Raw genomic sequence first — 12300 nt, forward strand, 5'->3', positions numbered from 1 at the left:
CAGTGTTAGCAGGCGATGGGTACTGAACCGCGGAGGTGCAGGAAGGGAGAGTGCGGTACTAGTCCAGTATAAAGATATTTAGTAGGCAAAACTAGAACATAGTAGAGTAAGCCAACGTGTGGGGTTAATCAAGTTTTAAAGTTTGGTTCCCAGAGTTACCCTTTCATTTTCTCTTAAAAGTTGCTTTATTTCTGCTCCTTGAATTTAGCAGGGCTTGTTTATCTAGTCACATTTTCAGTCTGGCTTTGCTGATTGCACCCCAATAGCTTAATTCGACGTGTTCCTCTTTCTTTTGGATTTTATTTAAATTGGTAATTTCATCTGGAGCAGTGTTTCTCAATCCAGACAGCCGAAAGAAGACAGGGCTATGCTGTTTTAACTAATGCTTGGGTTTGGGGAGGCTGAGAACCAAGGACCTATTCTAGAACAGTACCTCACAAACTTAATTTAGGATCGCTTTTCACTTTAAAAAAACTAAGACCACTAGGAAGCTTTTGTTTTTCTTATATATTGATACCATTTCAGAAACTGAAACTGCAAATTAAAAAATATTAATTCACTTAAAATAGCCCATATAAAAATAACATTTTTAAATAAAAAGTAACTGTTTTTCAAAACAAATGAGAATAGCCTTGTTTTTTATTTTTGAAAATCTCTTTAATTCCTGCCGTAATAAACGACAGCTGGATTTACATGGCTGCTTTTGTACCCAGTCTACTGCAATACCACACATCGTGGGGCTGTTGGAAAACTCCACTATGCACTGAGAGAATCAGAGTGAAACAGACAAGTAACGTCTTAGTATTATAAAGAAGAGTTCTTAGGGGCGCCTGGGGCTCAGTCCATTCAGCCTCGGACTTTGGTTTAGGTCATGAACTCGTGGTTCATGAGTTTGAGCCCGGTGTCCGGCTCTGTGCTGACAGCTCAGAGCTTGGAGTCGGTTTCTGATTCTGTGTCTCCCTCGCTTTCTCTGCCCCTCCCTCGCTCATTCTCTGTCTCCAAAAATAAATAAATGATGAAAAAAAATTTTTTTAAGTAAAGTTTTTATCTCATGGTGTCTCCGAGGAGGTCTTGGTGACATCTATATGCATACCACAGTTTTGAGAATTCATCTGGAGTGTTACCAGGTTCAGGTCTGACTCTGGGCAAGTATATGCAGTAGACATACATCTATCCTGGACATGAGGTCTTGCTGTATTTTCTTTCACCTTGCTTTTTTTCACTTTGTACATCCTGGAAATCTTTCTGTAGTAGCATCTAATATACTCCTGATTTCTTTCTTTATAGCTTATTTGATGGTTTCTAATAAAGAGATCCTATTTTATCATCTCTTACTCTGTAGGAGTTAGTTGTTTGAACTTGAGGTTCTAGTTTTTTATCTTATGTGTGCTATCACACTTTTAATACTACTTGTCACTAGTACAAAACCATATTTAGGCCAGGGTTCCAGAGCAGGAATTTTGTTTATATTTTGATTACCTCATACAAAAGCAGGTGGCAAGTCCTGCTGGTACCATTTTGGTGCTACCTTCCTTTCCATGGCAGCTTATTCAACCCTTAACTGGTTTTACGGCCAAATCTCTCCATTTTACATGCTGCTACCAGATTAAGCTTTCTGAAGCAATTGCATTAATTGTTCCTAGGCTTAAAAGATTTAAAGTTTTCTCATTGCACGGATTTCAAAACCCTTTGTGAAATCCATGCAAATTCAAGACGTGATTGATGTTTTATCTGCAAAAATATGAATAATAAAAGAGGTTTCGGTCTCCTTTATAGGATATTAAAGTATTAACAAGCACACAGGGAGAAATTTAAGGGGGCACAGGGAATGCTTGAATCACATTCCAGGCAAGATTGTGTTCTTAAGGTGCCAAGAGAGGTCAAAGGAAGATCGCCGGTCCCAAGGAACATATATATATCTCAGACAGAAAAGCAAGTGTTCTGTTGTTCCCCAGGCAAATTTTCTCTTCCTTCCTTTCTTGACTCCCTTTCTCCTGAAACCCCATTTTTGACCTTATAGTTGACAATGTTTATAGCACACTGATTTATCATATCCTCAAGCTTATTTCTGACATATATTCATTGACAGAAGATAGCAAAAGTGAAAATACTTAGAAATGTAGCTTTTTACCTTAAGAGCTGTGGATCAGCTCTTTTCTAAAGTCTGAGCTTAAAATGTTTCACCAGCTGCATTGCATTTTATTTACTGATTTGGGGATCAAAAAAAGTTCTGGTGGTTTACATGTTGATATAAAAGTACAGCATCTCAGGGCCTTTGAGCTGTTCACTCTGCTTTCCTTAGAAATCAGCATGGTTAGTTTCCTCTTAGTTCAGGTCTAGGGTCACCTCAGTAACCCTTTTTCTGGCTACCCTATTTCTCACACTTCCTATCCAATTTCTTCCTTCACTTTTTTTTCCCTCTTAGCTTTTATCAACATATTTTACTTATTTGTGGCCTTCCTCTTCCACTGGAACATCAGGTCCATGAACGTCCGTTTTTAGCTGTTTTGTTCACCGCTTTACCCCTGGCATCCAGAACAGGGCGTGGCACAGAGTAGAAAGTCAATAAATATTTGTTGGCTGAATGCGTGAAAGGACAACACAACTGCAAACATACCTCCAAACCATCTTTATTTAAGACTATCAATATAAAAATAGCTTCATTATATAGAGAAATATAACTCTAGAAAATTAAATCATTTTCACACAGTTTAGTGTATAGATTAAAGTTTTAATAACATTTAATAATGTATTTTAGAATATCCAAAGTATACATCCTTGTTCTCAAAGTGTTCAGTGCTGAATTTTTTTCTCAGATTTTTCCCAACACTTTGTACAGCAGCAGGTATGATTTAGCTGGCTCCTGGGTTTTCAACCAATGGATAATAATAATAGATGGTGGTGGTAGTAGTAGTAGCTAACACTTTTACAGCGTGTGCACCGTGCAGGCACTATTTAGGGGGAACTTACACAGATAACAAGTAGTTATTCACAATATTATTTCCAAGAATTTTCAAAGCAGACAAACCTACTAAATTGGTTTCACAACTTCTCCCATTTTTGTCAGAAATATAAAAAAGCAGGCACTGCAAATTTACTATCTTGCCAGTATGCATCATCATCAACAGTTTCTTGGCACAAATAAGAAACTCTCCTTTGCTAAGTACAGTTCTCTAACCCGACAGAAAGAAAACAAACGAAGAAAGGGGAGGAGGGTGAAGGGTGGAAGGTGTAGAATCTAAAACATAATTTTGGGGGGGCTACAAGATATATGGTGATGATAAAATAGTACCTGGTATTTCCCAAAATTGATAGTTCTATAGTCTTTTGCATTCATAGTCTGGTAAAAGGGAACATTTGCAGGATGCTAATAATAAAATCCAACTTAAGAATGTTTTTGTATCTGCTAAAACATACCTCTGGGGTATCTGCACTTTTACTTTGTCCCTTTTTTTAAAATAAAGTGGTAGATAGGCAGTCATTGGCCAATAGTCAGATTGATCTTTCAGATGTGCATCTCAATAAATCTGGAAAATGGGCAGCTAGATTTAGTTACAATGCTTACTTCAATATCCATTTAGAGATGACAACCACAATGTTTGGTTTTATTTCCTAAAAATGCAATGTCTCTGCAACATGAACATTATGCTATACATCTACAATGTAGCAAAGGATTTTCCTCTTATTAAGGTAAGTAGACTACTTTGTCTTTTTATTTTAGTTATTGAGTGGTGGTCTCAAGATTCTTTGACACCATTAAAGCAGTTCAAAAGACCAAAATTTCATTAAATGAAATTAAAAAAATTCCCTTATAATAAAACCTGAGATATTTTAGTTCAGTCTGTTTGAAAAGCTGAGGGGATTAATAGCTGCATTTATTAATACATCTCAGTATTGAAAATAGCACATGGTGTTTGGGGGACATATTAAGAAATTTAAGACATTTAATAAATACTTATAAACAAAGTTCCTTAAACTAATGCAGTGGTAAAGAGTCTACCATTCTGACCAATACTGTGATCTTAAGGGGAGGATATTTTAAGCCATTTTGTACATTTCAAGAACCAAAGTTTCTTGCCTTGATTTCAATGTTAAATTTAAGGCCCACAAGTCACTAATAGGACAAATATAGTCATTTGCACTTTAAATACCTGGGTGAAAATTTCTCAAACTGATTACAGAAAGGTAACAGTGTTTCTTTTAAGACCAAATATTTCAGGGGCGCCTGGGTGGCTCAGTCGGTTGAGCGGCTGACTTCGGCTCAGGTCATGATCTTGCGGTCCGTGAGTTCAAGCCCCGCGTCGGGCTCTGTGCTGACAGCTCAGACCTGGAGCCTGTTTCAGATTCTGTGTCTCCCTCTCTGACCCTCCCCTGTTCATGCTCTGTCTCTCTCTGTCTCAAAAATAAATAAACGTTAAAAAAAAAAATTAAAAAAAAAAGACCAAATATTTCAAATGGTGCACCCACTATGTTTTACAGTTAATTCTAACCTGGAGGGCTCATGTTCCAGGCGTCTGAGGGGAAGGAAAGAGAAACTGATTTTACATGTGTTGGCATAATTTTCCTTCCAAATCTTAAGTCCTGAAGAAGAAAAAACCCAGTATTGTAGTCTTAAGGGCATCTGAGACTTCAGGAGGATCCATTAGGTAAATAATAATAAAAAATGCAGTTATTATGTTTTTCCTTCCTTCTCAATCTACCAAATTGTCACAGTCAAAGAAAATTCTTATCTCATTAGTTTTCTTTCTCTACTAAAGGTCAAGTAAACTTTTGCTCATTAAGGTACCTCCCTCTGGGAAAACCCCACACATAATGAGACATATTTGTAAGGCAAAAATTAGTACTTAACAAGTCACCATAGGATTACTTTAATCCAAGTTTTTCAGTGTTTTTTAACATGATTAGGTTCATAAAAAGATTTACATACAGCTGTCTTGAAATTCATGAACTATATAAAATGTGTGTGCATACCTGAATATATTTCAACAAAAAGAAAAATAATAAGAGTTTATGGACACTAAATAGTTTAAAAACTATATTCTGGACAAAACAGAGCTGATCTGAAAGAGTAAAGAGAATCAAATAAATAGAGAAAAAAGTTTAATTTTCATTCCTTAGTTCTTCTACCCCACAGTGAGGTATCTATTAAAGCACTTAAACTAAAGAAAAGTATTTGATCTAATAAGGAGTCAGTACTTGGACATTACAAATTTAGATACTGATGAGTAGGCAAGAAGAAAAAAATTGCACATGTTACTTAAGAGGGACTTTAGAAGTCTCAATGCAGTCATCTCATTTATACATGAAGATTCTGAGCTCAGAGAGGTACAAAAACTTGTTCATGGTCACAGCACTAATTAGTTACAGGACCTGGTCACATCCTCCAGTTTTGTGATTCTTTCACCAGATATCCTCATTAGTCTTAAGAAAAATACACAAGTGAATTTACTTATGAACTGTGTATTTTTCCAAGATAAATAGTTCCTCAAGATAAATATTTCCTCTATTAATTTTATATAAAACTTCACATTATTTCAAACTAGTCAATAAATTAACATTACATACAAAAATGGAAATAAGTTAAAAATCCCTTCTTATTTTGATCAAGTATCTTTTCAAAAGTCTGACAATACTACGTAAGATTTAGTGCATCAAACCCAAGAGCATATCATCTCAATATTTAACATTATTATGTTCAAAACTGAACAGTTAAAAGAAGCTAAACCTTATCTTCTTGTGTATGTTTTCAGCAATCCTAACACTGTTCAATGTTCCATGCATAGTTGCTATGCATTAAGAAAACACAGCTACAAGGTTAATCCAAAGAACAATTTAAAAGCCATTTCTATGGCAATTTCTGTGACTGAATCATGAAAACAGACGTAAAGTTCTTGAAGTTTGGGACGAAGAAAGAGTCTCCTATAGAGGAAAAGAACACACTCATTTCAGAAATCAAAAAACAAAAATCAAAGGTAAAAACCTCCAATCTTTTAATATATCTTATTTTTGTTTTTGAAAGAATTACTAGTGAATTAAAAACCACTAGTCTAAATCTATAGTAGGGGGAAATATAGCTAGATTAATTTTTAAATAAATAATATATGTCTTAGGTCAATTATTTCTATTTTTCCAGAGTGTAAAAAGCCTATTTCATCAATATGTAATTACCATATCCCTCAGTTTTAAAATATTAAATGTAGTCATTATTATTACAACAAAGCCAATTGATGTTAACATCATTAAGTACAATAGTTACTGAACACTGCCATTTACTTTCTAAATGTTAATTATTATTAAAACATTTTAAATATATGATTTGTTTTTGGAGATAGTATTCAATTGGAAATACCATTGAAACTTTGATTTTTTTAGAGAGTTAAATTTTTGATATATTTATGGGGCACCTAGGTGACTCAGTTGGTTAAGTGCCCGACTTCAGCTAAGGTCATGATCTCATGGCCTATAAATTTGAGCCTTGCATCAGGCTCTGTGCTGACAGCTCAGGGCCTGGAACCTCCTTCTGATTCTGTGTCTCTATCTCTCTCTGCCCCTAGCCCTCTCACACTCTGTTGCTGTCTCTCTCTCTCAAAAATAAATGAACATTAAAAAAATTAAAAAAAATTTGTTTTGATACATTTAGTGGACATTAGTATATACAAATCAAACTATTTAAATCAGAGATAGTTTGCCTGACTTCCTTAAATTTCTCTATTCTTTTTTTTTTTAATGTTTATTTATTTTTGAGAGAGACAGAGTGCAAGCGAAGGAGGGGCAGAGAGAGAGACACAAAATCTGAAGCAGGCTCCAGATTCTGAGCTGTCAGCGCAGAGCCTTATGTGGGGCTCGAACTCACGAACTGTGAAATCTTGACCTGATCCCAAGTTGGACGCTTAACTGAGTAAGCCACCCAGGTGCTCCAAATTTATCTAGTATCTACATATCTGCATCATCATAATTCAATACCTCTTGATTCTTTCTATTCCAATTGTTGTGAATGTAGTTAAGGCTCCACTGCACATGTGCATGTATGCCTAACTGTTCTTATCTCTGTTCTCTGTGTCTACACTACTCCCTTTCCTGCTCCTAGTGTAATCTTACAGTAGCACATCTCTAATCAGACTACACAGAGTTGAGCTTATGCTGATGCTCCTCCCAACTTTGGTTGATTACACATCACAATCACAAGGAGTTTACTAAAAATATAGAGTCCCGCTATCCTAGATTCTGTTAGTGGGTCTGGGGTGGGCCACAGGCATCTCTGATTTTAATAAGTGACTCAGGTGATTCTAAATCTTATGGACCAATACACAGGATTACTTCTTCCACCAATTTTTTTTAGGTTAAATTTCGTTTTTTATTTATTATTTATTAATTTAAATATAATTTATGTTTAAGTTAGCTAACATACAGTGTATACAGGGTACTCTTGGCTTCGGGAGTAAATTCACATGATTCATTGCTTACATACAACACCCAGTGCTCATCCCAACAAGTGCCCTCCTCAATGACCATCACCCATTTTCCCCTCTCCCCCGCCCCTGTCAACCCTCAGTTTGTTCTCTGCATTTATGAGTCTCTTGTGGTTTGCCTCCCTCCCTCTCTGTTTGTAACTATTTTTTTCCCCTTCCTTCCCCATGGTCTTCTGTTAAGTTTCTCAAATTCCACATATGAGTGAAAACACATGATATGTTTCTCTGACTTATTTCACTTAGCATAATACTCTCCAGTTCCATCCACATTGTTGCAAATGGCAAAATTTCATTCTTTCTCATTGCTGAGTAGTATTCCATTGTATATATATATACCACATCTTCTTTATCCATTCATCAGTTGATGAACATTTGGGCTCTTTCCATAATTTGGCTATTGTTGATAGTGCTGCTATAAACATTGGGATGCATGTGCCCCTGTGAATCAGCACTCTGTATCCTGTGGATAAATTCCTAGTGGTGCTATTGCTGGGGTGTAGGGTAATTCTGTTTTTAATTTTTTGAGGAAACTCTACACTGTTTCTAGAATGGCTGTACCAGATTGCATTTGCACCAGCAGTACAAGAGGGTTCCTGATTCTCCACATCCTTGTCAACATCTGTTGTTTCCTGAGTTGTTAATTTTAGCCATTCTGACCGGTGTAAGGTGGTATCTCAGTGTGGTTTTGATTTGTATTTCCATGATGATGAGTGATGTTGAGCATTTTTTCATGTGTCTGTTGGCCATCTGGATGTCTTCTTTGTAAAAGTGTCTAGTCATGTCTTCTGCCCAATTCTTCACTGGATTATTTGTTTTTCCAGCGTTGAGTTTGGTAAGTTCTTTATAGATTTTTAATAATAACCTTTATCTGGTATGTCATTAGCAAATATCTTCTCCTATTCTGTCATTTGCCTTTTAGTTTTGTTGATTGTTTCCTTTGCTATGCAGAAGCTTTTTATCTTGAAGAGGTCCCAATAGTTGATTTTTGCTTTTATTTCCCTTGCCTGCAGAGATGTGCTGAGTAAGAAGTTGCTGCAACCTCAGTTGCAAAGGTCAAAGAGGTTGTTGCCTGTCGTTGCCCTCCTCTAGGGTATTGATGGTCTCCTGTCTCACATTAGGTCTTACATCCATTTTGAGTTTATTTTTGTGTATGGTGTAAGAAAGTGGCCCAGGTCCATTCTTCTGCATGTTGCTGTCCAGTTCTACCAGCACCATTTGCTAAAGAGACTGTCTTTTTTCCATTGGATACTCTTTCCTGCTTTGTTGAAGATTAGCTAGCCATATATTTGTGGGTTCAATTCTGGGTTCTCAATTCTATTCCATTGCTCTATGTGTCTATTTTTGTTCCAATACCATGCTGTCTTGATGATTACAGCTTTGTAGCACAGGCTAAAGTCTGGGATGGTGATGCCTCCAGCTTTGGTTTTCTTTTTCAACATTATTCTAGCTATTCAGGGTCTTTTGTGGTTCCATACAAATTTTAGGATTGTTTATTCTAGTTCTGAGAATAATGCTGGTGCAATTTTAACTGGAATTGAATTGAACGTGTAGATTGCTTTGGGTAGTATCGACATTTTAACAATATTTATTCTTCCATTCCATGAGCATGGAATGTTTTCCCATTTCTTTGTGTCTTCTTCAATTTCTTTCTTAAGTTTTCTATAGTTTTTAGCATACAGATCTTTTACGTCTTTGGTTAGGTTTATTCCTAGGTATTTTATGATTCTTGGTGCAACTGTAAATGGGACTGATTTCTTGATTTCTCTTTCTGTTGCTTCATTATTGGTGTATAGGAATGCAACTGATCTGTACATTGATTGTACATCCTGTGACTTTTCTGAATTCATGGATCAGTTCTAGCAGTTTTTTGGTGGAGTGTTTTGGGTTTTACATGTAGAGTATCATGTCATCTACAAAAAATGAAAGTTTGACTTCTTCCTTGCCAATTTGGATGCCTTTTGTTTCAATTTTTTGTCTAACTGCTGAGGCTAGGACTTCCAACAGTATGTTAAACAACAGTGGTGAGAATGGACATCTCCACTGTGTTCCTGATCTCAGGGGGAAAGCTTTTAGGTTTTCTCTATTGAGGGTGATATTAGCTGTAGGCCTTTCATATATGGCTTTTATGATGTTAAGGTATACTCCTTCTATCCCAACTTTCTTGAGGGTTTTTATTAAGAAAGGATGCTGTATTTTGTCAAATGCTTTTTCCGCATCTATTGACAGGATCATATGGTTCTTATCTTTTCTTCTATTAATATGATGTATCACATTGATTGATTTGCAAATATTTAACCAGCCCTGCAGCCCAGGAATGAATCCCACTTGATCATGGTGAATCATTCTTTTAATATACTCTTGAATTAGATTTGCTAGTATCTTGTTGAGAATTTTTGCATCCATGTTCATCAGGAATATTGGCCTGTAATTCTCCTTTTTTAGTGGGATCTTTGGTTTGGGAATAAAGGAATGCTGGCTTCATAGAATGAGTCTGAAAGCTTTCCTTCTGTTTCTATTTTTTGGAAAAACTTGAAAAGAATAGGTATTAATTCTGCTTTAAATGTCTGGTAGAATTCCCCTGGGAAGCTATCTGGCCCAGGACTCTTATTTGCTGGGAGATTTTTGATAACCGATTCAATTTCTTTGCTGGTTATAGGTCTGTTTAAATTTTCTATTTCTTCCTGTTTGAGTTTTAGGTATCTAGGAATTTGTCCATTTCTTCCAGATTGTCCAGTTTCTTGGCGTATAATTTTTCACAGTATTCTCTAATAACTGTATTTCTGTGGTGTTGGTTGTGATCTTTCCTCTTTCATTCATGATTTTATCTATTTGGGTTCTCTCTTTTCTTTTGGAGAGAGGACTGGCTAGGGTTTTATCAATTTTGTTTATTCTTTCAAAAAACCAGCTCTTAGATTCATTGATCTGTTTTCACTGTTTGTTTTTTTTTTAATTCTATATTGTTTATTTCTGCTTTAATCTTTATTATTTCTCTTCTGCTGGCTTTAGGGTTTCTTTGCTGCTCTGTTTCTAGTTCCTTTAAGTGTGAAGTTAGGTTTTGTATTTGGGATTTTTCTTGTTTCTTGAGATAGTCCTGGATTGCAAGGTATTTTCCTCTTAGGACTATCTTTGCTGCATCCTAAAGTCTTTGGACTGTCATGTTTTCATTTTCATTTGCTTCCATATATTTTTAAATTTCTCCTTTAATTGGCTGGTTGACCCATTCATTCTTTAGTACAATATTCTTTAACCTCCATGCATTTGGAGGCTTTCCAAATTTTTTCTTGTGGTTGATTTCAAGTTTCATAGCATCGTGGTCTGAAAATACACATGGTATGATCTCAATTCTTTTATATTTATTGAGGGCTGTTTTGTGACCCAGTGTATGATCTATTTTGGAGAATGTTCCATGTGCAGTTGAGAAGAATGTGTATACTGCTACGTTGGGATGAAAAGTTCTGAATATATTTGTCAAGTCCATCTAATCCTGTGTATAATTCAAAGACATTGTGTCTTTATTGATTTTTCTGCCTATATGATCTGTCCATTGCTGTAAGGGGAGTATTAACATCACCTACAATTACCATATTGTTATCAATAAGATTGCTTATGTTTGTGATTAACTGATATATATATATATATTTAGGTGCTCTCAAGTAGAGGACACAAACATTTACAACTGTTAGCTCTTCTTGATGGACAGACCCCTTAATTATGATAGAATGCCCTTCTTCATCTCTTTTTACAGTCTTTAGTTTAAAATCTAGTTTGTCTGAGACAAATATGGCTACTCCAGCTTTCTTTGGACTTCCAGTAGCATAATAGATGGCTCTCTATCCCCTCACTTTCAATCTGAAGGTGCCTCAGGTCTAAAATGAGTCTCTTGTAGACAGTATGTAGATGGATCTTGGTTTCTTATCCATTATGATATCCTATGTCTTTTGATTGGGGCACTTAGTCCATTTACATTCAGAGTGATTATTGAAAAATATGGATTTAGTGTCTTTGTGTTATCTGTAGGTTTCGTGCCTGTGGTGATGTCTCTGGTCCTTTGTAGTCTTTGTAGCATTCCACTCAGAGTCCCCCTTAGGATCTCCTGCAGATCTGGTTTAGTGGTCATTAACTCCTTCAGTTTTTGTTTGTCTGGGAAAGCCTTTATCTCTCCTTCTGTTCTGAAAGACAGCCTTGCTGAATAAAGGATTCTTGGATGCATATTTTATATTTCAGCACATTGAATATTTCCTGCCACTCTCTTCTGGACTGCCAAGTTTCAGCGGACAGGTCTGCTACTACCCTTATGTGTCTACCCTTGTAGGTTAAGACCCATTTGTCCCTAGCTGCTTAAAGAATTCTCTCTTTATCTTTGCATATTGCCAGTTTCACTATGATATTACATGATGAAGACCTGTTCTTGTTTATTCTGAAGGGAGTTCTCTGTGCTTCCTGAACTTGGATGTCTGCTTCCTTCCCCAGATTAGGGAAGTTCTCAGCTATAATTTGTTCAAATAAACCTTCTGCCCCTTTCTCTCTCTCTTTTTCCTCTGGAACTCCTATGATATGGATAGATATTATTATATTTCATTGAATCATTTAGGTCTCTAAATCCCCCCTCGTGGCCTACTATTTTCTTATTCTCTTTTTCTTGGCTTCATCATTTTCCATAATTTATCTTCTATTTCAGTTATTCTCTCCTCTCCTTTCTCCATCCTTGCTGTCACTGTATCTAGTTTATTTTGCACCTCATTTACAGCATTTCTTAATTAATTGTGACTATTAGTTCCTTGATCTCTGCAGCAATAGATTCTCTGCTGTCTTCTATGCTTTTTTCAAGCCC

The 12300-nt window shown here is 36.0% G+C and overlaps 1 protein-coding gene across 2 annotated transcripts in view; it reads right to left on the reverse strand.

Annotated features, from left to right (window-relative positions):
• Positions 1-4852: 4852 nt before the first annotated feature.
• Positions 4853-12300, reverse strand: part of INTU (inturned planar cell polarity protein) — an 86544-nt gene continuing 79096 nt past the window's right edge. For both annotated transcript variants that reach the window (XM_027065760.2, XM_015086613.3), the window contains exon 16: positions 4853-5919. In XM_027065760.2, the coding sequence (XP_026921561.1) occupies positions 5808-5919 (112 nt within the window). In that variant the 3' untranslated portion in view covers positions 4853-5807. The remainder of the gene's footprint in view (positions 5920-12300) is intronic.

Source organism: Acinonyx jubatus, chromosome B1, assembly GCF_027475565.1.
Source record: "Acinonyx jubatus isolate Ajub_Pintada_27869175 chromosome B1, VMU_Ajub_asm_v1.0, whole genome shotgun sequence".
Lineage (NCBI taxonomy): Eukaryota > Metazoa > Chordata > Mammalia > Carnivora > Felidae > Acinonyx > Acinonyx jubatus.